We start from the raw sequence: 25,288 nt of genomic DNA on the forward strand, positions 1-25,288 counted from the left end.
GATTGTATTAATGTTAATCAAGTACCCAATTTCCTAAGCTCTTCTAGAGATCTGCACATGGCATACACCCCTCTAGTCACATCAGACAGGGAAACAATGGCTTGCATGCAAGGTTGTCTTACAGTGTCAAACATCCAATTTCTCAAGCTCTTCTAGAGATTTTCATATAATGGCTTCTCTCCATCTACAAAAGATATAAAGAGGTGTAAAAGTTTGCTAAGAAGATGCAGCCAAAATCATCATATGCATTGTCTTAATGAAGACAAGATTGTTTTAAGTGTTTGTTAGATACTAAATTGCCTGCGCGCTTGTAGAAATCTGCACACACCCCCAATCTTCCCCACCTCTAGTCACAATAGATGGGAACCAGGGCTTCCATACAGGTTGTTTTACAATGTCAAACGTCCATTTTCTCAAGCCCTTCTAGGGATCTGCAGATAGTAGCTTCTCTTCATGAGTCCATCCAGAAAAGAAATGGAGAGGTGTATTGTTTAAGCTTACTAAGAAACTGTAGCTGAATCATCTACTTTTATGCATTGTCTTAAACCACCGGACTAGTTAGTGAAACTTAAGTTTCGTTCAGTGAATGACTAGCTCGTCAACCATATTTTGTCTTTTGGTAAGTTAGAAGGTTATATCATGTCGACAGCAGTGAATCATTCAGCAGACAACATATGATCATAATACATGTTACTACATGGAGACAGGAACCTCAATATATGTCTTAGGATCTATATCAGTTAGTTACTGAAATCTTTGTGTTGACATCTTGTAATGACACCTGTGTAAGTTTGTTCTGATTCAGTTTACATCTGAACTATTATTATGTGTGCGTTTCTTTTCAGGTACTATAATTGCATGGGACATTCGGAATCCAACCTCTATTGTATGGAAACAGTGTGGCTTAGTGAGAGAACCTGTTGTGGGGATTCGCCTTCTGCCAGAGGGTTCCAAAGCAGCAATAGCATCTGGAGGAGGACTTATATCCTTGCTTGATGTAAGCCTTTCTATCTGTATTGATACAACTCATATTTGTAAAGGGAGGCTCGTTTGTTAACAATATTCATGGCTGCCCATTTATCGAAAATTAAACAGTAGTGCATCAATAGCTGGTTTTTGCAAGCTGCCTCACTCAGTCACACATGACTGCAGTCCTATTGTTCTACATAAAACTTGGCAAATGCTCTAAGAGTGATGTACCCATCCAACAATAACACCAAAGAACTCCAGGGACTCATTCCAGAGCAAGGCTGTTTCTCTCTAAGCATTTTACATATCCACCACAACTCCTAAATGCCTACCCTCATGTTGTCCCCTTGCAATGCTGTAGAAATCAGAATGCCTGCCATGCCAATCCTTCAGAGTCTCTAGATCCTTGACTTCTGTAGCAATCCATAGATCCACTTGCTGGAAACCTGCCAAGATAGATGATCAAAATGACTTCACCTAAACCTGGATGGGGTATAATGTAGATATTGACAACCTGAGTGCAAAAGGCCCCAATGTCCAACCAAGCCCATAAAGTTCAACCTGCCAAAACATGATCTTTGGCACAAGGGAGACGAGTATACATTCTCACTCTCTGCCCAATAGGTGCCAATATACCGCTATGCAGCAGCCAAATGGTGAGCTTATGCTTTGGAGAAGAGCAAATTGCAACAGCTAGCTGGAGTTCCTTCCTTACAATCAGCTTACTAGGATGGTGTGCTTTACCTAGAGAGGAGACCATGTAAGTGCCGTGACACTAGGTGTTTACTCATGTGTCAACTCCACTTCATCAAAGACTAAAGAGATCAAGAATGAGGATGGAGTTCCAATCCTTCAATTAAAAAGTGTTGTATGAGACCATAAGACCAAGAAATGGAAGGCAACATTGGTAGTGGAGGGGTTGGGAGCACCCCTCAAGCTTCTTTTTTTTTTGGCAAGTAGAATGTGGCTGATTATATTACTCAAAAAACTGATTACAATGGAGTGCTCATGCTCAACAGACTAGCTGAAGCTGATGAAAGTCACAAATACATCATGTATACAAGCCTCTCAAGGTGGTCTGGGGGGGATGGGGGCAAGAAGCCATGGAGGGGGGTGTATCGCCATCTAGGGCTGCCTGCCTGCATCATGAAAAGCAAGTCCTGGCCACCCCAAGTGTGCATGAACTAACATCGGAGCTCCTGACGAGCCCTGGACTCGCCTTGCACCTAATCCCATCGGTCGCAAAGGGAGTGGATGATGGAGGTCCAAAGCTCTGCTAAGGTCGCTTGTACTAAAAGTCTCTCTCTGTCGAAAGCCTCCTAACACCGCGCCTTTCAAATATGCCAACCAATAAGACTCCCTATGATCTCCCATACCTTAGAGCGGTCTGTTGTGGGTTCCAATACCTAGTGGATGGGTAGAGCCTCTAAACCGACCACTGTGCATGCCCCTGCCTCAATAATGAATATCGTGTCCTGCATCCCAGCCTCATACAGAAGGTGACGGCCCTAGTTGACCGCCTGCTAGCAGAAAGCTCCCCATGAGATACATCCAAGGCTAGGTGCTATATGGCGAAGGATGCGGCATGCTCCTCTCCACACAAGCTGTGCCGCCTCACACGACCAAAGGCAGTACTTTGGGGTTTCCAGAGGCTGCTGTGTGCAGCGCTTACAACCTCCCTCCTGCATTTGGGCAAGCCAGCTTCCCACCACCAAGCCTCCATGTGCCACTAGCCATAAAAAGTACGATACCCTCCTCGGCTTCCAACTATCCCATAGGCAGCACCAGAAGGTCCGTCCGGAAAGGCTTCGTGATGCTGTGCTCCGCCCAATGCCTGCTACGTGACAGCACCCAATCCATATCCTCCTACATCAATACGTGTCTGCCAATCCTGGCAGTGTACTCCAGGAAACTCTGTGGCTTCTTGGCGACCGCAGTGGCCGGCCATAGCCACTCTCCCGGATCCCACTCCAGCTCATCAAGTGGCCTGCCCTCCTAGATCCAAAGGCGCCACTCCCTGAGCTCCTGCCAAAAGACAAAAGGATCCAACGGCCATGTCTTCCCTGAAGGCCAATCACCCGGATCCTCTTTCATGAAAGGACAGCTATCCCCTCATCATGCTACCCTCTATCAAGAGCGAGACCCCCCCCACTGTACGGTGAAGGTCCCAGGTGGAGCGCCGCCCACTCTACCTGCCACCTATAGGGGGATGCCTACTGGTGAAAACCTATGGGCCCATACCTCCTCGGACTCTATCGGCTCTCGTATCGGGGAAGCAAGCCACTCCTAAGGTATTTTTGCATCTATCTCCCTTCTCCTCAGCTCCACTCTTCTCTGACAGCCTAATACTTACTGCAACACCTCCTCGTCCACCATCCTGTACACCTTCCACCATGTCCTGATGGTACGAGCCGGGCTAGCCTCCAACCAGCCAACTGGATGTGGGGGCACTCACCAATCTGTACCCCTTCTTGATCCCTGACTTGAGGGTTCCAGATCACCGGCTGGCGATCTATCTCCTTCCAACAGCCTGGGGGGGATCTGGATAAGGGCCTTACAGAGGCCCTACCACACACAGAGCAAGCTGCGTAGGAAGGGTGATCTAATGGTTGATTGACGTTAAGATCCATCTCAAGGACGGCCTCCACTCACCACCAAGCCTCGGTCTACAATCCTGAAGACCCTCTTGCAATAGAACCTTCTAGGTCTGCCCTCCCGATGTGCGGCCACGAATAACTAGCTTGCCCAAGAGGGCCATACTCTGATACTCTGGGTCTATGATCCCAAGCCCTCCCTCTTACCAATGTCGTATGATGGTCGCCCAGGTCACCTTGGCCCTGGAATCCCTGGAGCCGTCTCACCTGGACCAAAGGAAATTCCACACTAGGCAGCAAAGCTAGTGAGAGGCAAGCCGTGCTCCAGTAGGTTAGCTTCCTCCGAATAGAATCGAGAACTAGAAGAAACTGCTGAGCAGGAGTGATGTCGAGTCCCACCTCGAACCCTAGGTACCAGACAGTTTGCCCTCTGCTCACCCATCTAAATCCCAGGTGGACGCCCGACTCCATGCTAGAGTTCGGGTCTGTGAGGAAACCAACCAACTTTCACCAATTGATTTTCGCTCCCGCTACAGAACAAAACACCTCAAGAGCCAACCTCACTCTCTCCAGCATCAACTCATCGTCCTCTATGTAGAGTGTTGTATCATTTGCATACTCTTGAGTCTAGCAACTCAATCTCCTCTCTCACTGCAAGTCGGAGGCCGCGTAATCCACTCACGTGACCTCAGGAAGTGAGTCATTGCCTCTGCAAAGAGTAGGAACAGGTACGGGGCAAGGGAGCAGCCCTGCTAGACCTATCTCTCCAGCAGAATCTCCTCCCCTCGCCTACCACCTATGAGAACCTTGCCGGTGGCCGATCTATAAAGTGCGGAGACCCCGCGAATCCAAGCTGGGGGAAACCCAACCTCACCATGGTGCCCTCTAGGAAATACCAGTCCACCCTGTCATAAGCTTTCTCGAAATCCAAGAGTAGTACGGCGAGTCTCTGCCCACTGTGCTAGGCCCACTCTGTCACCTAAAAGAAGGTGAATACATTGTCTAGGATGCTCCTATCTTGGACAAAATGTGTCTGTGTGTCATGGACGATGTCTGGAAGCACGGGGCATAATCGCCTACCAATCATCTTTGCTAGTGCCTTATAGGCCACTGACAATAAGGGAAAGCTCCAACCGGTCTCCGCCTTTGGGGAGAAGACTGATAAGGCCTACCGAAAGACTCCTTGGCATCTGTCCTAAAGTGAAAATATCCTGGAAGGCCATCAGTAGGGAGTCCTTCACCACTTCCCAGTAGGTAGTGAAGAAGGCCTTAGAGAGGCCTCTCCCGGGCATTTTTGCCCGTCCTGTGTATGGAAAGCCTCCCCTAGTTCCTTCTCTGTGAAAAGGGCTAGGAGGGAGCGTCCCATCTCCTCTATGACGAGGGATGGGATGTGATCCCAGACCTGCTATCTGTTGGAGCGCGCGGGTAGCGGAAGCGTGAAGATTTGCAGCAGAGGAAGTGAACAGGTGAGTGAGAGTGAGTGTCGAACAGATTTGCGTGTACCAACAATATGTTGGTACACAAAGAATAAAATGCATTTATACTTAGGGCCCGTAAGGGTGCATTCACATGTACAACATAACAATACACGTGTAAAATACACGGAGGTGAATAAAGGACCTTTACATCCCAACAACCTCCCACTTAAAGGTCTGGAGTGAGCCTTTAACCAACGCCCACTAGTCGTATGCAATGCTCATGCTGAGCCTTGCCTAGACTTTTAGTGAGAACATTTGCAGGGTTGTCCTGTGTTATGATCTTGGTCAATGTGATTAGACCATCCTCCAGAATCTGTCTGATAAAGTGATATCGCACATCAATGTGCTTTGTGCGTGAATGATACATGGCATTTTTAGCCAGATACACAACACTCTGGCTATCACATCCCAACACTGGAATACTCATAGACATGCAGAGATCCTCTGCGAGTCTGTTCAACCATATAGCTTCCTTAGAAGCTTCAGTAGCTGATATGTATTCAGCTTCAGTAGTACTTAGTGCGACGATGTTCTGCAACCTGGAGCACCAAGAGACGGCCCCTCTAGCAACTGTAAAGACATACCCGCTAGTGGACCTGCGAGTGTCTAAGTCACCTGCCATGTCTGCATCACAATAACCGTGCAAATTAAGTGCACCCTGCCCATAGCAAATACACTTTCTTTGTGTACCCTTGAGATATCTAAGAATACTCTTGACAGCCTCCCAATGTGGTTTGCCAGGATTTGACATAAACCTGCTGACAACTCCCACTGCATGAGCAATGTCTGGACGAGTAGCCACCATAGCATACATAAGAGAGCCACAAGCTGATGCATAAGGGACTCCCTTCATAGCATTGGCTTCCATGTCATCTTTTGGGCTGTTGGCTTTACTAAGCTTAAGGTATGGAGGTAAGGGTACTCCAAGAGGCTTAGCTTCAGCCATGTTAAATCTGTCCAGTACCTTTTCAATGTACTTTTCTTGAGATAAGAACAGCAATTTCTGCTTTCTATCCCTACGAATTCTCATGCCCAATATATGCTCTGCATTCCCCAAATCTTTCATGGATAAAACTGATTTCAGCTGATCTTTGAGAGTATCCAAGCTAGTCTTTCTCTTCCCAACTAGCAACATATCATCCACATACAAAACAAGTATGATAGGGCTGCCATCTGTATCCTTTTTCATATACAAACAATGATCTGCATGGCTGCGCGTAACCCCATGAGAGAGCATAAAAGTGTCAAACTTTTTGTACCACTGCCATGGTGCTTGTTTCAGCCCATATAAGCTGCTTTTTAGTTTACACAACAACTGCTCTTTTCCAAGAACTACAAAACCGTCGGGCTGTTTCATGTAGATCTCCTCATCAATGTCACCATGCAGAAAAGCTGTTTTCACATCCATTTGGTACAGCTCTAAATCCAATACAGCAGTGAGAGCAAAAAGCACACGTAGTGTGGTCATCTTCACGTCAGGTGAGAAGACCTCCTGGAAGTCAATTCCTTCCTTCTGTGCATACCCTTTGGCAACCAATCTTGCCTTGTACTTGGGTTTTCCATCAACTGTCTTTACTTTGTAAACCCATTTGTTTGGAAGAGGCTTTCTTCCTTTGGGCAACAACACAAGATCCCAAGTATCATTAGCATACAGAGATTTAATCTCTTCCTGCATAGCTAGCTCCCACTTATTGCTGAATTTGCATGACTTAGCCTCTTTATATGTCAGAGGCTCACCCTCATCAGTAAGCATCACATAATGCAAAGAGGGGTCATACCTATGTGGCTGCCTTCTTAGGCGTGTAGACCTGCGTACCCAATGATCCACATTCTCAGGAATCGGATCTACATCTGGAGGCATGTTATTTTCAGCATTTATTGGCTGCTGTAAGCCATTTTCAGCATGCTGTTCATGCTGTACAGCACCTTCATTTTCATTTCCAGCACCTGCATTTTCATAATCAGCAAGTCTATCTTGCTGTCCATGACCTCCCTATGCTTCTATTTGCTGTCCATCATCATCTGGCTCAAAGATAACCGACTGATCATCAGTTTCAGCCTGTGGTACAGCACCATGAGGCTCATCATCTGAAGTAATAGGTGGCTGCGAATTCTGAAATTTGACCTTTTTCATGTCTTTATCAGAGGCTGAAGTACTTTTCAGCAACTTGGCCTCATTAAACACAACATTACGGCTGCGAACAATTTTCTTGGACTGAGGTAGCCACACTCTATAGCCAAATTCACCCTCATCACCATAGCCCATGAAAATGCCTTTGGTGGATTTCGGGTCAAGTTTATTCCTCAGCTCATCTCTAACATGCACAAAAGCATCACAGCCAAATATTCGTAAATGGTCATATGAGGCCGGTTTGCCAAACCAAACCTCCTCAGGGATGCCATTATTTAAGGACCTGTTTGGAGAGCGGTTGCAAATGTGAACCGCGGTTTTAAGTGCCTCTCCCCAAAATTCATGAGGGAGATTAGCAGTGGACAGCATGCACCGCACTCTCTCACATAGAGTCCTATTGTATCTTTCAGCCACACCATTTGAAGAAGGGCTACAAGGGGCTGTAAGCTCCCTCTTGATCCCATGCAAGTCACAAAAGGACTTAAATTCATTAGACGTGAACTCACCCCCATTATCAGTTCTCAAGCATTTCAACTTTCTACCTATGTGAGTGCTCACGAATGCATGAAAAGTTTTAAAAAACAGCAAACACTTCACTTTTCTTTTTCAACAAATAAACCCAAATCTTCCTGGAACAATCATCAATAAAAGAGGCAAAGTATGCAGCACCACCCAACGATTTCAAAGGCATGCTACATACATCAGAATGCACTAAGTCCAATACATTTGACTTACGGGAGACACCAGAGTAAAGGAATTTTTCATTTGCTTTCCAAACTGACAGTCGTTACAAAAATCAAGTTTAGAGCCTTTTCCATCAACCCTCTCCAAAGAGGTAAGAACATCAAGACCTTTGTGGCTCATATGGCCTAATCTCTTATGCCATAACTCCAAATGACAGCCAATTTCAGCAACTGCAAGAAACTTGCCATTCAAGGCTTTACAGTGCAGACAATACAGAGTGTCCTTCTTGGTTCCTTTAGCAATCAGCATGGAACCCCTTTTTAATTTCCACAAACCACCACCAAACAGTGTGGTGTAACCATGCAAGTCAAGCTGTCCAACAGATAGTAAACTCTTCTTGATGCCAGGCACATATCTGACATCTTTCAACACAAGTTCTTGCCCATTATCCAAAGACAAGTGTATGGTGCCAATCCCATCAATGCTGCAAGCATGATTATTTCCAAGGTAAACCTTGCCATAACAGCCTGCATCAAAAGTAGCAAAACACTCCAAGCATGGAGTCACATGGAAAGAGGCACCAGAGTCTACAATCCAAGTCTGAGTGACACAATCATCAACTGACAAAAGTGCATCAATCACATCAGCCTTGGTGATCTGCATATCCTGCATGTGACATACAAGGGCATCATAATCCACTGCACATAATACATCAGCCTCTGCATCTGAGAGCTCCTCTATGACAACACTAGAGGCCACATTGGCCTTTTCCTTGCCTTTACCTGTCTCAAATGCATCTGTCTTTTCCTCTTTCTTCTTTTTGTCTCCTGTATTCTTCTTTCTCTCTTGTTCCTTCTTGTAATACCTGCAATCAGGCTTCTTGTGGCCCTTTCGAAGTATGCAGCACCACCCAACGATTTCAAAGGCATGCTACATACATCAGAATGCACTAAGTCCAATACATTTGACTTACGGGAGACACCAGAGTAAAAGGAATTTTTCATTTGCTTTCCAAACTGACAGTCGTTACAAAAATCAAATTTAGAGCCTTTTCCATCAACCCTCTCCAAAGAGGTAAGAACATCAAGACCTTTGTGGCTCATATGGCCTAATCTCTTATGCCATAACTCCAAATGACAGCCAATTTCAGCAACTGCAAGAAACTTGCCATTCAAGGCTTTACAGTGCAGACAATACAGAGTGTCCTTCTTGGTTCCTTTAGCAATCAGCATGGAACCCCTTTTTAATTTCCACAAACCACCACCAAACAGTGTGGTGTAACCATGCAAGTCAAGCTGTCCAACAGATAGTAAACTCTTCTTGATGCCAGGCACATATATGACATCTTTCAACACAAGTTCTTGCCCATTATCCAAAGACAAGTGTATGGTGCCAATCCCATCAATGCTGCAAGCATGATTATTTCCAAGGTAAACCTTGCCATAACAGCCTGCATCAAAAGTAGCAAAACACTCCAAGCATGGAGTCACATGGAAAGAGGCACCAGAGTCTACAATCCAAGTCTGAGTGACACAATCATCAACTGACAAAAGTGCATCAATCACATCAGCCTTGGTGATCTGCATATCCTGCATGTGACATACAAGGGCATCATAATCCACTGCACATAATACATCAGCCTCTGCATCTGAGAGCTCCTCTATGACAACACTAGAGGCCACATTGGCCTTTTCCTTGCCTTTACCTGTCTCAAATGCATCTGTCTTTTCCTCTTTCTTCTTTTTGTCTCCTATATTCTTCTTTCTCTCTTGTTCCTTCTTGTAATACCTGCAATCAGGCTTCTTGTGGCCCTTTCGACCACACTGATAGCATGTAACATCACTCTTTTCTTTTCCTTTGCTCTTGCTCCTGCTTCTCTGTCCAGCATTTGCATTTTTCTTTTCAGCCCTACCTCTAACATTATAAGCTGAGTTGTTGCCTTCTCCACTAGACTTACGTCTAATTTCTTCATTTAAGATCGAACCCCTCACACCATCATATGTGAGATTGGGGTTATTGCTGAGAGAAACAACCAAAGTCTCCCAAGAGTCAGGCAATGTCATGATCAAAAAGATCGCCCTCAACTTATCATCAAAATCCAAACTTGCATCCTTGAGCTGATTTAAAATGCCAGTAAATGCACTCAAGTGCTCAGCTGCATGCTTGGACTCATCCAGCCACATATTCACCAACTTGCGCATTAAATGCACCTGATTAACAGGTGTGGTGATCTCATAGGTAGTCTTCAACTTCTCCCATATTGCATGACCAGTGTCTAAACCCTTAATGTCTGTCAAAATGTCATCAGTGACGCCCATCTTTATATAAGCCACAGCCCTTTTATTGACTTTGGCCCAATCCGCCTCAGACATTTGTGCGGGTTTATCCATTTGCAAAGCATCCTCACAATCCTTTAGGAACAATATGCCCTGCATACGATCTTTCCAAAGATCAAAGCCCTGACCATCAAATCGCTTGATTTCCATCAAACTTTTAATGTCAGAAGTGGAAGAAGTTGCAACCATTTTATCCCAAGTACAAGTGTAAAAGCACTGAATTGCAAGAGCACAAGCTAAATCAGCAAATACACTGCTGTTCTTGCATAACCAGCAATAATCCTCTGCTGTTTTGACATAAACCAGCCAGTGCACAGGCAAATAATGCAGAAATTTATCAAATTCTGCACAAAATCCCAAATTTCCAGGTCCAAATGTGCGCAAATGTCAGCCAAACTGACTCAGCTGGGCAAAATTACATCAATACATGAAAAGCCCCAATTTTTCTTGGTCCAATGCCAAGAAATTTTACTCGGATGAGCAAAATTCCAACAAATTTTGAAAAATCCCCAAATTAATTGAGGTCAATGCGCACAATGTCTGCAATTTCTGACACAGATGTCACAGTCAAGCATAAACAGCATCAAATCTGGGAAAAGCCCCAAATTTCTAGGTTCAAATTTGACCAAATCTGAGAACTGTGCTTGCGAGCGCGAACTCCCGTCAATGGCAAAAGGTTGCTTGCAGTAAACCTTAGAAAATTTTTAAAATTTTCTGGAAGGAAAAATGTGTCAAACTGCAGCCGTTGACCTGCGCTGCCCGTCAGATGCCGCGCAGCCTTGCGTGAGCTGTCGCCTGCTCAAAAAAACGTGACGAAACTGCATCGCGTGACTGTGCAGCCTGTGCCTGATGCCACGCAGCCTGTCGCTGTAGTTTTGTGACCAGCGTTGACCTGTGCAGCCTGCGCCTGGCTGCTCGTGACCTGTTTGACTGTCGCCTGATCAAAAAACTACCTGTCCCTGCCTGCCAGGTCAAAAACGACATGTCGCCTGTCTATCAGGCTGTCACTTACACAAAACGTGACCTACAACACTGTCGCCTGACTGTCCAGCACATACATGTGCCTGGAAACAGTGTCGACCTGACCTGTACGAGTGACGACTTACTGATTTCTCGCGAGCGACGAGCTGGTGATGTCTCACGCGGACTTCGAGGAGCGTGAGCACCTTAACCTCAGCTCTGATACCAGTTGTTGGAGCGCACGGGTAGCGGAAGCGTGAAGATTTGCAGCAGAGGAAGTGAACAGGTGAGTGAGAGTGAGAGTGTCGAACAGATTTGGGTGTACCAACAATGTGTTGGTACACAAAGAATAAAATGTATTTATACTTAGGGCCCGTAAGGGTGCATTCACATGTACAACATAACAATACACGTGTAAAATACACGGAGGTGAATAAAGGACCTTTACATCCCAACACTATCTACATCGTTGTCCTCTAGCTGAGGCTGCCTCCTGCTGGAAGAGGCATCTGTAGTAGTCGGTGGCAATCTCCATCACCTCGTCTAGGCTAGAACGGGTCCTCCCATACTGATCTCGAAGGCTGCGTATCTGCTCTCTTGAGGTGTGAGGCCCGTGTACCTGGAAAAACTCCCTACAGATCGTGTCCCCCTTCCACTCTCAAAAAGTTGCTGAGGTGCGGAAAGAAAACTCCGAGCACCTATCCTCTAGGCCAGCAATGGCCGCTCACGCGCACCCCTCCTATACATGGAGGGTGGGATCCCCTGGTGCATCCTGTAATAATCTGTGCGTGGCTGCAAGGTCCCGCCGGAGTGCTCTCTCCTCCACCCAGCTTTGCTGTCTGGCCTGTATGGCTACCTCTTGGCAGATTCTGCTCGACTTGGCTAGGACCTCTACAACCTCCTCTACAATCCGGTCCCTCCTGCCCCACTCCCTGGTCCAAATTTGCTGAATCTGTCTCGTCACCTCCTCCCCCCTTATAGATCAAGTCAGGAATCCAACACAATCATGTATCTAGGGCAGATGCTAGGGGATCTAGTGTCAGAAAAACCGGGCAATGATCGGACAACGTGGTGCAGGGTAGCAGGGTAGCAGGCGACGTGACGGGCAGCACCCCTCAAGCATAGAATGGTGTTGTTGCAAAAGGTGTTCAAGCAAGTGGATCTGCACTGCATGGAGCTAGAGGAGAAACATCTAGAGGTTTAATTGCACATTGCACAAATCCTTGGCTGTCACAAGACCAATGGAGTAGATACTCAGGAAGAGTAGAGGGTTTTGGTGCATACAAATAGAAGTCATCTTTTTCTAGATTTCACATTCTAGGGCCTAGAGTTGGTAGGGCATAGGTTCAACCTCCTTTGAAATACGTATGGATCCACTTATTATTATGTTGTTTGCTTTATGGGAGTTCTGACAATGATATATTTTGTTGATATTGATTCGGTCTCGTTCTCACTTTTGCAGCTGATATGCAATACAACAGGTTAGTGAGAGTGAGCTGTAGAATGAATAGAAGACGCCATTGCTAGGAAGCAAAGGAGGTATGGTTCAACTTGCTGCTCCTCTCCAATGGATATCCATCAACTGCTCAGTGAAGAGCTCAAGCCTCTAGAGTCTAGCCATTGCGTTAAATGCTCCTCTAGTAGCCTCTTTTTGATTGAGACTGGAAGTGAGCTGCAGTATGGACAGGACCCATTGGAGGTGGGCCATACAAGGTGGGGCTGAACTGTTACTCCTCTCCAGTGGATATCCATCAAGCATGTGGGCCACTGCTTTGAAGCCTCTAGAACTGCATTAAATGCACCTTGACCTAGCTTCAAAGGGTCTGATTTACCTCATCCCCTGTCTAAAGTTTGGATATCTAGCCTGAGAGCAATAGTTTGATGCTTCTGGTGTATTAGTAATGATCTCCTACCATAGGAGGTGTTTTTTTTAATGCAAGTGTGTGTGCATGTCACTTTTTTCTTTTCTTTTCTTTTTGGCAATAATCTTGATGATAGAGGTGATCTTGCAAAGATTCTGTGACTGCCCCCTGCATCTTCCAAACTATTCACTTCCATTACTCTGTTTGGAAATGGAGCATACAATACACGCTTGAAGAGTAGGCCAAGAGCTTTTTTCTTTCTGAGATGAAAAATCTATTAATAACATCTCAGAGAAAACCCCCCACCTGGCCCACCCCCGGGAGGTGAAATACGAAGTACAGAGCAACGCCTGAAGAGAGTGTCTAAGTACATTACAAGTACAATGGTTGTCTGAACAACCAGTCTGGTGGGCTAAAATGCAAGACTGTCCCAGGGGTCATACAGAAAAAAGTGCCAGAGTCCTAGATCTACAGGAAGGCCTCTCTCCTCCTCCTCATCCTGCCAAATCCTCCTTATATCCTCTCCCATCTCCTGCAGAGAGTGTGGATGATCTCTATCCAAATTTTCAAAAGAGGCTTAGCTGTGGATACCTCTTGAAGGTCTATGACATTGCCACATCTCGCTGTCCAGATGTATCAAGCTATGATACTACCAATCAGCTCTCATCTATGAGAGTGTCCCTGAGTCCAATATGCCTGCGAAAATTCTGGAGTGGGAATCTTGCTCAAATGCTTTCCAATAATGAGGAAAGACCATCTCCCCTAAACATCCTCGTATCCGAATGCTAAGCCTTTGTCTGTGACCCAAGCTATAGCCCTCTCACTGGAGGTATCCACCCTCTACGAAAAAGGTGAATGCCCTGTCTATACTAGTCACCATGACCACTAGAAGGATGCCCCCTCTAGAAAAGATACCAACCTAAGTCTGAGAAGTATGTGTGTACATTTACTACTCAAGAGGTACTCCCCATGCCACAGCCTCAATCATAGCCATGGCTGCCCTGAGACCCTGTAGTCTGCCTCTGAATCTCCTACACTAGCTCCGGAAATGTGAACCAGTCTTCCACTGAGGCAACAACCTGTACTGAGAGTCTCTCCCAAGATAGGTAAGTCCTCTCTCCAAGGGTGTGGCTTGAATCTAATCTCAAATGGTGATTGAAGAGAAGGGGCTGCATTCTCTTCTCTTCGGCTGTATTCGGTGGTAGTTGATGAAGGCCAGAAAAAATTGATTTCCATGCTCTGATAATACTAGTTGCAAATCTGACTTCAAAGCTCCTACCTAAGTCTCTAGTCTTGATCTCATGGAAAATCCAGTGAATGCTAGGCTGCCATGGTCCTCCATGTGTGGGTGCAATGGACTGGAGCCTCCCTATTAAAAGCTTCTCCCAAGGTTCCTAGCTTGGATGAAGGCCCTTGACAGTAAGCTTGGCCAATAAGGCTTTGCTTTGGCAAATCTAGGTTTGGGATCCCCAAGCCTCCTCTATACCTCGTCTGTATGATAACATTTCAAGCCACCTTCGCTCTAGCCAAGCTCCTATCTCCTCCTAACCAAATAAAGTTCCTCATAAGGTGCTTCACCGGTCCAATGCAAGGCTTGGAGATTCGAGAATGCCCAAAAGGAAGTGATGTACCACATGGTCGCTAGAAAGACCTAGTGGAAGGCCACTACTCTCTGCTAACAAGAGTCTCATAGAGCTACAATACAAGAGCTTCTGTATTATGTTCAAAAGAAAGGTGCCATCTAGTGCTCTAGGGTATTGTCAATCACACATGGTATCCAAGATATCTCACTGTGGTTCCTTTGGGGAGGCATGTGAAATCCTCATATGGTCACCATTCCGGCTGCCTAGTGTCACGTACCCAAAAACCATAGGACTTGTGCCAATTCATTAAGTCATGTGCTTCTCTGTAAAAGACCTCCTTGGCTGCTGCAAAGGCCCTAAATTTAATCTCATCATTGTCTAACTAAATTGCTTTTTCATCAGCCAATTCCACATCAAGAAGTTGCTCAGACCCAAGGATGGGTAGCCTAAGACCTTCAATACCTATGGATCTCTCTCAAGGAGGAACTCATGGCCTCTGCTATGAAAGAAACAAGAAGGCAGCTAATGGGTAACCTTGTCTTACTGATGTATGAATTCTGAATCTCTCTCTTTTGGCTTCTCCGGTCATAACATGGCTGTGTGCTAATGAAGAGAGCTGCTACTCCCCTAACCCACTGCTTTAGAATCCCATCCTCAAGAACTCCCAATCCACGTGGTTGTATGCTTTCTTGAAGTCAAGAAAGAGCACAATAAGGTCCAAGATGTTGCGCTCTTGGATAAAACTAGTTTGGGTGGGTGGATAATGTTTGACATCAATGGGGCTAGTTTGAGATTGATTCCCTTTGCAAAGATCTTGTAGGCACTTCCAAGCAATCGACCTTCATTGTGTGATCTTCAATGTGCCTCCACTTCCCTTGGGAATGAGGTCGATTAGTCCCTTGGAAACTCTTTAGCATAGCCCTTGATACCATAATCTCTTGAAAAGTTGAAATGAGGCCTACATTGAAGCCAAATGAGGTCCTAGTAACTTATATCCAATGGGCTGGTTGGGAGGCCGGCCCGGCTCGTACCATCAGGACATGGCGGGAGGTGTACAGGATGGCGGACGAGGAGGTGCTGCAGCGAGTATCAAGCTGCCAGAGAGGAGTGGAGTTGAGGCGAAGGGAGATAGACGCAGCAATACCTCCGGAGTGGCTTGCTCCCCCAATATGAGTGTCGATAGAGCCCGGGGAGGTATGGGCCGCCAGGTTTTCACCAGCAGGCATCCCCCTACAGGTAGCAGGTAGAGTGGACGGCGCCCCGCAAGGGACTTTCTTCACCATTCAGGAGTGAGGGTCTCTAGCCCTTGGCAGAGGGCAGCAAGATGAGGGGATAGCTGCCCTTTTGTGGAGGAGAATTCAGGTGGTGGGCCTTCAGGGGAAGACATGGCGATTGGACCCCTATGTTTTCTCGAAGGAGCTTAGGAAGTGGCGCCTTTGGATCTGAGAGGGCAGACCACTTGATAACTTGAAGTGGGATCCAGAAGAGTGGCTATGGCCGATCACTACAGTCGCCATGAAGCCATCGAGGTTCCTAGAGTACACTGCCAGGATTTGCAGACACGTACTGATGCAGGAGGATATGGATTGGGCATCGTCACGTAGCAGGCACTGGGCGGAGCACGGCATCACGGAGCTCTCCGACGGACCTTCTGGCGCCGCCTATGGGATAGCAAGAGGCCAAGGAGGGTATCATATTTCTTATGGCTAGTGGCACATGGAGGCTTGGCAGTGGGAAGTTGGCTTGCCCAGATGCAGAAGGAGGGAGGTTGTAAGCATTGCACACAGCAGCCTTTGGAAACCCCAAAGCACTGCCTTTGGGCATGTGAGGAGACGCAGCTCGTGTGGAGAGGAGCTTGCTGCATCCTTCGCCGTACAACACCCAAACTTGGATATATCTCATGGGGAGCTTTCTGCTGGCAGGCAATCAGCTAGGGCCGTCACCTTTTGTATGAGGCCGAGATGCAAGACATGATATTCATCATTGAGGCAAGGTCGTGCGCAGTGGCCAGTTTGGAGACTCTACCCATCCGCCAGATACTGGAGCCCACAGCAGACCACTTTGAGGTATGGGAGATCATAGGGAGTCTTACTGGATGGCATATCTGGAAGGCGCGGTGTCATGAGACTTTCGGCGGAGAGATACTTTCAGCACAGGTGACCCTAGCAAAGCTCTGGACCTCCATCATCCACTCCCTCCGCAGCCATTGGGATTAGGTGCAAGGCGAGTCCAAGGCTCGTCAGGAGCTTTGTGGTCATTTCATGCATACCTGGAGTGGCAAGGACCTGTTTTTCGTGATGCAGGCAAGCAGCCCCAGATGGCGATACACCCCCCCTCCATGGCTTCTTGCCCCCATCCCCCCCCAAACCTCCCTGAGAGGCTTGTATACATGATGTATTTGTGTTTCTGCATCAGCTCCAGCTAGTCTGTTGAGCACGAGCACTCCGTTGTAATCAGTTTCTTTGAGTAATATAATCAGCCACATTTTATTTGCACAAAAAAAAAAACGAAGGACTTATATAGTCCATCTTCTCTTGGGCACTTGCTTGAGGGTAATGCTAGAGTGCCTCTTCTAGCTTCTCTTATATAAAAAGGGCCGTCAAATGTTTTCTCATCCTATAATTTGGAATTGTAAGGCGATGGGGATGGCCCATTGCCAACCACCTTGAGAAGCCATCAACTCTTGAGAGTCTCACCATGTATATGCCTACTTAATACTCTTCGGACACATAAAGTTGTGACACAAAAATTGTGCATATGTGAGGTGTGCATGTGAGATTAAGTGGGATGTGTGTCCTCGTGACAGATTATCCTAGCTTGGGTGCAGTGAGGGACATTGACAGAAGTTGTGACATGTACCCATAGGTGCTTGGTGTCAGATCTTGGCCATGGACATTGAATTTTCCCTTGGAAATGACCTTTGTTGTCATAAGGATTAGAAATTTAAATGATTTAATGTCCTAGACTAAGGTTTTGAGGAAGGTTTCAACCACTTCCTTGAATTAAATGCATGATCAGGGGTAGATGACCTATTTTTGACATGCATGTGAGTGAGAAATTGATGTTGGTCACTGTTTGACAACCAATTTGCAGAATTTTCTCTTTGCTTCTTTTTGTCTTTGGTCTATGCTTGATGCATGTGCCATTTGGTGGAGGAAATTAGAGACTTGAGCTCAAGATTTAAACCTGATTGTGTTGTGGATCACTGATTAGCTGTTCACTTTGTGTAACCAGCTAGGATTAGGGTTTGAATGGCAGTATTGGAATGTGTGCATGCAAGTATTTCCTTAGGCCTACTATTCATTTTAGCTCCTTAGGATGGTACTTGAGCCAGTAGTCATCAGGATGTATGAGCCTTGAACACATTACCAGCTTAGTGTCAGCTCTTGTACTTGAATTGGCAACTCTTTATATTCTAACAGAAACATTGCAAGGGGCACTAGTCCCTAGAGCCAACAAGTTTCATCTTTTTAGTGTGGGAGCCTTCTTTTTCTTGCAAGAAAAGAAATTCTATTAATAGCACCTCAGAGAAAAAACCTCTGCAAGGCAAAATAGAAGGTACAAGGAACTCTGTAAAGAGAGGTATCTAAGTACATCACAAACACAATGGTTGTGTGAGCAACCAATCTAGTGGGCTATAATGCTAGACCATCTGAAATGTAGTGTGGAAAGAAACGCCAGAATCCTAGGTCTGCAAGAAGGCTTGTCTCCTCCTCATCCTCTCAAAGTTGCCTTGCATTCTCTCCCATCTACCATGGAGAGTATGGATGATCTTGTCCAAATCCACGAGAGAGTCTCTATTGTGGATACGTGCAGAAGGTCTATAGCATGACTACATCTTGCAATCCAAATGTACCAAGCTATGATATTGGCAATCAGTTCCCATTTGTGACAATATCCCTAGGTCTATTGTGCCTATGAGTAGTCTAGAGTGGGGATTGAGCTTAGATGCTCTCCAGTGATAAGGAAGGGACTCTCTTGAATGTCCTCATAGCCATATGTTGGCCCTTTATCTATGACCCAGGCTAAAGCCCCCCATGTCTCCACCATCATCTCAGTTGTGCCATGGAATATCATCCTAAGGGCTCTCCTCCAGACCTAAGCTTTGGAGCAATCCCATAGGCAGTGTTTCTATGTCTCTAGCTCACCACATCAGGCACATGTCGCTAGGTCCATGCCATATCCAAGCCAACTTTCAACTGTGAAGCTCCTATGAGCTAATAGCAATTGGAAGAGGGATATCTTCCCAGGCCTAAAGCTGTCAGTAGCCTCCTCCAAAAATCATATTGGTATGAATGCTCTCTTTGTGCCAATAGGAGGTGGTGGTCAGCTGTGCTTTGGTCTTGCTCATCTGGTTCCTCCTCACAAGACTAGTAGTGTAGCCAAAGAAGGCCACATTGCATGGCCTATCAAGGAATGGATCCCTCCACAGCCCATCTCCTCGATCCCATTGTAATTTCTATTGAGGCCTCCTTGGATAAGACCGATATCTCCAACTATCTAACAAACCAATGGTTGGGTGAGGGTCAATGTACCACTTCCCCTCACAATATGCCATTACTCTCATCCCCTATCTGGACTATCCAATGAACTCTGGTCAAAGTCCTCTCACCAGAGGCATTGTAAAAGTGAATGTCCTATATCTGCTAGTAACTATGACTGCTAGAAGGATATTCCTTTGAAGAATAGACCAACCCAGGTTTGAGAAGTGTGTGAACGTCCACTAGTCAGGTGGAGCTCCCTTTATCACAGCCTGAGACATAGTTTTGACCCCCTTGCGACCCTGTATATAGCCTATGCCTCTAAATTTCCTGTGGTAGCTCTTGAAATGCAAGAGCAATCTCCCACTGAGGGAGACACTTGTAAAGAGAATGTTCCCCATGATAGATAAGTCCTTTGTCCAAGAGTGTGGCCCCACTCTGATCTCAAATAGTGATTGAAGAGAAGATGATACCTCCTCTTCTCTTGTAGTCAATGGTAGCTGATGAAGGCCTGATGTTGGAGATCTCCATGCTTTGATAGTAGCAGCTGCAGATTTAACCTCAAAGCTCCTCCCTATGTCTCTGGTCCTGATCTCTTGAAAGATGGAGTGAATGTTGGGGTGCCATGGCCCTCCATATGTATATGTAATAGACTAAAGAAGTTTCTTCCAAGCCTCCTTGCCTGGAAGAATACCCCAAACAATAAGCTTAGCCCATAGGTCTATGATAGTGTGGGAGCAATCTACCTCAATTACCAATTGTTTATTTGCTGATGTATAGTTCAAGTTCAACATGCTTGCAGGGTACATTACTATGGCCTTGTGGTTTTGCCTAAAGGTTGGTTACATTTCCCCTCAGCTTGAAATCATTACTATGGCCCTGTAGTTTCATCTAAATCCCAGTTTCATTTTCCGTCAGTTTGAAGGTCTGGGTATATCATTATTGACTAATATTTGTACCTATTGAGCACTTTGACACCTTCACGTCTGTTAATATGTAAGTTGGTAAAAGAACCTACTTCCACAATGGTATAACTTCCACAATGATAGCAAATAATATTTTACCTCTATTTGCATAAAAGGCTTGTTCTTCAATATGTTTTTTTTCAGATGAAAATGGATGGGGCTAGCCTTCTTACATATGACTGCAAATCATCTCTTAAATGTGTTGAGGCAAATAGTGACATCCTTTTTGCTGGGAGGTAAGTTCAAAATAGCTTTGCAAAATGCTTAGATGTGTTATGTTAGGTTCATGTGCTCGTGTTTCAAAATATCTATTGTAAATCATTTTATGCACACCCCAAAACAAACAGAATTTGTAGTGATGTTTGCAGACACCTAGGTGTTCTATCAACATAGCAGGTACTAAGATGTGCTCTGTAACTGACTTGTCTTGTATATAGGAATCATTAGGAATCATATAGAGTAAATGGAGCTGTCTTTTGTTCAGAACATTGCTCAATTATTCTTATAGTCCAATTTTTTTGGAAAGATGGGGTTTTGGCGACAAATTTTGTAAAATCATGGTTGTATCTTAAACTTTGGGTGGTTACTTTATTATTGGTAATGAGTTTCAAGATGCTTGGACCGTAGGTAATCAGTGAGGCAAGGTTGTCATGCGAGTACATTGCTTTAGGCTAGTGCTACCCATTGTTGGAAAATGGCAGCCAGCTATGGAGAGAGAGAGGAGAGACAATGACAGCAAGACAGTGAGCTGAAGCAAAAAGAAAAGAGTGTACTTGCTAGAATGAAAGATAGAGTGAAAGTACAACTTATGTTTAGGTCAAGGGTTGACCTAAGCAGTCTTCCACCAACTAACTAGAGTTAGGTTTATTTTACTCTAGAGCCTAGTGTCAAGTTTCTAAGACACTAGGTGTACACACCTTACATTGACACGTTAATAAGTGTCCGCACCACACAAATTACATTGGGCGCTACCCATAGAATCGGCAAATTCTAACACCCCCCTGCAATGACAATGTGATGAAGTACAAGGATGATCAATCACCAAAGGGTAACAAGTTTAAGGACTTTCGAAAAGCCTCAAACTTCTCACGTGGTAGTGCCTTGGTGAAAATGTCTACAACATTTTTCTATGTGGGTACATACATCAAGTTGATCTCTCTTGCATAGCATCTCTCTCTAACATAATGGTAATGCACCTCTATGTGTTTCATGAGAGCATAAAACACAGGATTTTGTGCTACTGCAATAGCACTCTGACTATCAAAAAGAATGGGTGTAGGATCCTCCAATGGTAAATGTAGATCAACCAACAAGCTCCGCAACCATACACATTCCACTATTGTTGTGAAGGCTGCCTTCTACTCAGCCTCACAAGACGAGGTAGCCACTGTAGAGGCTATTTCTTGCTGAGCCATGAAATGCATGAAACAGTGTCCACTAGTAGACTACCTAGTGTCTGCATCACCAGCCCAATCTGAATCACTGTAAGCCTGTAAGTGCAAGTTTCCCCCCCTAGAAAATAATAATGCATGTGACTAAGTACCTTGCAAATATCTGCCAACGGGTGGGAAAGGTACTCCTGCAGCTCGCACACCTACTAGGAGCACACCATAGGTGCCCACGGCAGGAGTGAAGGTGTATGCACCTCTATTGGCCCGAGTCTCACTGCCTGTGTACGAGACCACGAGACGATAGTGGTAGGGAGGGTTCTATGGATCAGATTGGATATTGGGGACTCGTGCCTTGGAGTCCTCAATGTCTATGCCCCTACGGAGGTTAGGGCACGCAGCAGGTTCTGAATGGAGATCGCGGATGGACTCCTAGAGGTGGACTCTTGGATCGTTGGCGGAGACTTCAACAACCTGGAAGCTTTGGAGGACCAGCACAGCAGAGGCAGAAACTACCACAGCATGCTGGGGAACAGCAAGAGGCATGGGAGATCTTTCTACTGGTAGTAGGAGCACACAATGCCTGGAGAGACCCTGCCTTCCACAGGAGGGAGAGGTCGTTAGACTTCTCTTGGGGATACAGGCGGCTAGGGGGAGTCTTGCTGGAGCGGTTGGACAAGTTTTATGTGAGAGAGAGGTGGCTCTCGTGGAGGCCAAATTGAGCAATTGGCTAGCACCATGTTGTCCGACCATTGCCCAGTTCTCCCGACACTAGATCCCCCAGCATCTGCCCTAGATACACAAGCTTGTCGGATCCCTGACTCGATCTATAGGAGGGAGGAGATGACGAGACAGATTGAGCAGTTTTGGACCAAGAAGGGGGGCAGGAGGGACCGGGTCGCAGAGGAGGTTGCAGAGGCCATAGCCGAGTCGAGCAGAGGCCATAGCCGAGTCGAGCAGAGGAGGTTGCAGAGGCCATAGCCGAGTCGAGCAGAATCTGCCAAGAGGCAGCCATACAGGCTAAGCAACAAAGCTGGGATGAAGAGAGAGCACTCTAGCGGGACCTTGCAGCCACGCAAAGATTATTACATGAGGCACCAGGGGATCCAATATGGAGTTCTTCTAGGTGCACCAGCCTTGCTCCTCAGGAGAGCAGATATGCAGCCTTCGAGATCGGTATAGAAGGACTCATTCTAGCCCAGACGAGGTGATGGAGATCGCCACCGACTACTACAGTCGCTTGTTCCAGCAGGAGACAGCGTCAGCTAGAGGGCAACAATGTAGACAGCAGGTCTGGGATCTCATCCCGCCCCTCGTCTCAAAGGAGATGGGACACTCCCTCCTAGCCCCCTTCACAGAGAAGGAACTAGAGGAGGCTTTTCATACACAGGACGGGTAGAAATGCTCGGAAGAGGATGACCTCTCTAAGGCCTTCTTCACTACCTACTAGGAAGTGGTGAAGGACCCCCTATTGATGGCCTTCTAGGAGATCTTCACTTCAGGACAAATGCCAGGGAGTCTCTCGGCAGGCCTTATCAGTCTTCTCCCCAAAGGGGGAGACCAGTTGGAGCTTTCCCAGTGGAGACGATCACATTATTGTCAATGGCCTGAAAGGCATTGGCAAAGATGATTGGTAGACGACTACGCCGCGTGCTGCAAGACATCATCCATGACACACAGACAAGCTTTGTCCAGGATAGGAGCATCCTGGACAATGTATTCACCTTCTTTGAGGCGATAGAGTGGGCTCAGCACAGTGGGCAGAGACTGGCCGTACTAATCTTGGATTTTGAGAAAGCTTATGACAGGGTGGACTGGGACTTCCTAGAGGGCACCATGGTGAGGTTGGGTTTTCCCCAAGCTTGGATTCGCGGGGTCTCTGCACTTTACAGATCAGCCACCAGCAAGGTTCTCATAGGTGGTAGGCGTGGGGAGGAGTTTCGGCTAGAGAGATCGGTACGGTAGGGCTGCCCCCTGCCCCATACTTGTTTCTACTCTTTACAGAGGCGATGTTCCATTTCCTCAGGTCACGTGTGAGCGGATTACACGGCCTCCGACTTCCAATGAGAGAGGAACTGAGTTGTTAGACTCAGAGTATGCAGATGACACAGCACTCTACATAGAGGACAATGAGTTGATGCTGGAGAGAGAGGCTAGCTCTTGAGGTGTTCCGTCTTGCAGCGGGAGTGAAGATCAACTAGCGAAAGTCGGTGGGTTTCCTCAAACCCGGACTCTAGCACGGAGTGGGCCATCCACCTGGGATATAGATGGGTGAACAAACCGTCCCCTGTACCTAGGGTTCCAGATGGGACTTGACATCACCTCCGCCCACAGCAATTTCTTCATGTCCTTGATTCTATTCGGAGGAAGCTGGCCTACTGGAGCACGGCTCGCTTCTCACCAGCCGGCCAAGCCCTAGTGATCAACCAGGTCCTCCTTGCGACGGCTTGATATATCACCTCATGTCGGTGCTTCTCCTCATCCTACGTAGTGCAGCCTCGCTGCCTAGAGCGAAACTTCCTTTGGTGAGGGTCAGATGGCTCCAGGGATTCCAGGGCCAAGGTGGCGTGGACGACCATCATACGGCATCAGTTAGAGGGAGGGCTTGGGATCATAGACCCAGAGTATCAGAGTATGGCCCTCTTGGGCAAGCTAGTTGTCCACAGCCTCACACCAGGAGGGCAGACCTGGAAGATTTTATTGCAGGAGAGTCCTCAAGATTGTAGGCCGAGGCTTGGCAATGAGTGGAGGTCGTCCCTGAGATGGATCTTCACATCAGCCCAAATCACCCCCCCCCCAGATCACCTTTCCTATACAGCTTACTCCACGTGTGGCAAGGCCTCCATAAGGCCCTAATCCAGAGCCGCCCAGGCTGCCAGGAGGAGATAGACCATTTGTCGGTGATCTGGAAAACCCAGGTCAAAGATCGGGAAGAAGCACAGATTGGTGAGCACCCCCACATCCAGTGGGCTGGTTGGGAGGCCGGCCCGGCTAGCTCATACCATCAAGACATGGCGGGAGGTGTACAGGATGGCGGACAAGGAGGTGCTGCAATAAGTATCAGGCTGCCAGAGAGGAGTGGAGTTGAGGAGAAGGGAGATAGATGCAGCAATACCTCTAGAGTGGCTTGCTCCCCCAATACGAGTGCCGATAGAGCCCGGGGAGGTATGGGCCGCTAGGTTTTCACTAACAGGCATCCCCCTACAGGTGGCAGGTAGAGTGGGCGGCGCCCCGCAAGGGACTTTCTTCACCGTTCAGAAGGGGGGGCGTCTGGCCCTTGACAGAGGGCAGCAGGATGAGGGAATAGCTATCCTTTCGTGGAGGAGGATTCGGGTGGTGGGCCTTCAGGGAAAGACATGGTGACTGGACCCCTATGTTTTCTGGAAGGAGCTCAAGGAGTGGCGCCTTTGGATCTAGGAGGGCAGACCACTTGATGAGCTGGAGTGGGATGCAGGAGAGTGGCTATGGCCGGCCACTACTGTAGTCGCCAAGAAGCCACCGAGGCTCCTAGAGTACACTACCAGGATTGGCAAACACATACTGATTCAGAAGGATATGGATTTGGTGCCGTCACGTAGCAGGCACTGGGTAGAGCACAGCATCACAGAGCTGTTCCGACAACAGACCTTCTGGCGCAGCCTATGGGATAGCTGGAGGCCAAGGAGGATATCGTATTTCTTATGGCTTATAAAGTCTAGTTACTTTTGATGCCAGTCCGTAATAGATGCGGGAGACTTCTCATAAGTGCCCCCCCCCTGAGTTCTGTCATAAAGCATGAGAGACTGTTCTCTGTTTCTCCCCCGAGCCACGTCTAGGAAGTGTTGGCTAGACTTCTCACTCCTCATGTCTCTCTCGCC

At 46.8% G+C, this 25,288-nt stretch overlaps 1 protein-coding gene across 3 annotated transcripts in view; it reads left to right on the forward strand.

Annotated features, from left to right (window-relative positions):
• The window catches only part of LOC148013550 (uncharacterized), a 201,815-nt gene that overhangs the window by 165,473 nt on the left and 11,054 nt on the right, over positions 1 to 25,288 (forward strand). For all 3 annotated transcript variants that reach the window (XM_087667553.1, XM_087667554.1, XM_087667555.1), the window contains 2 exons: positions 846 to 997; positions 20,188 to 20,279. In XM_087667553.1, coding sequence (XP_087523679.1) covers positions 846 to 997; positions 20,188 to 20,279 — 244 coding nt within the window. The remainder of the gene's footprint in view (positions 1 to 845; positions 998 to 20,187; positions 20,280 to 25,288) is intronic.

The sequence above is a fragment of the Lygodium microphyllum genome, chromosome 26 (genome assembly GCF_053477565.2).
Source record: "Lygodium microphyllum isolate KBCC chromosome 26, Lygodium_microphyllum_v1.1.10, whole genome shotgun sequence".
Lineage (NCBI taxonomy): Eukaryota > Viridiplantae > Streptophyta > Polypodiopsida > Schizaeales > Lygodiaceae > Lygodium > Lygodium microphyllum.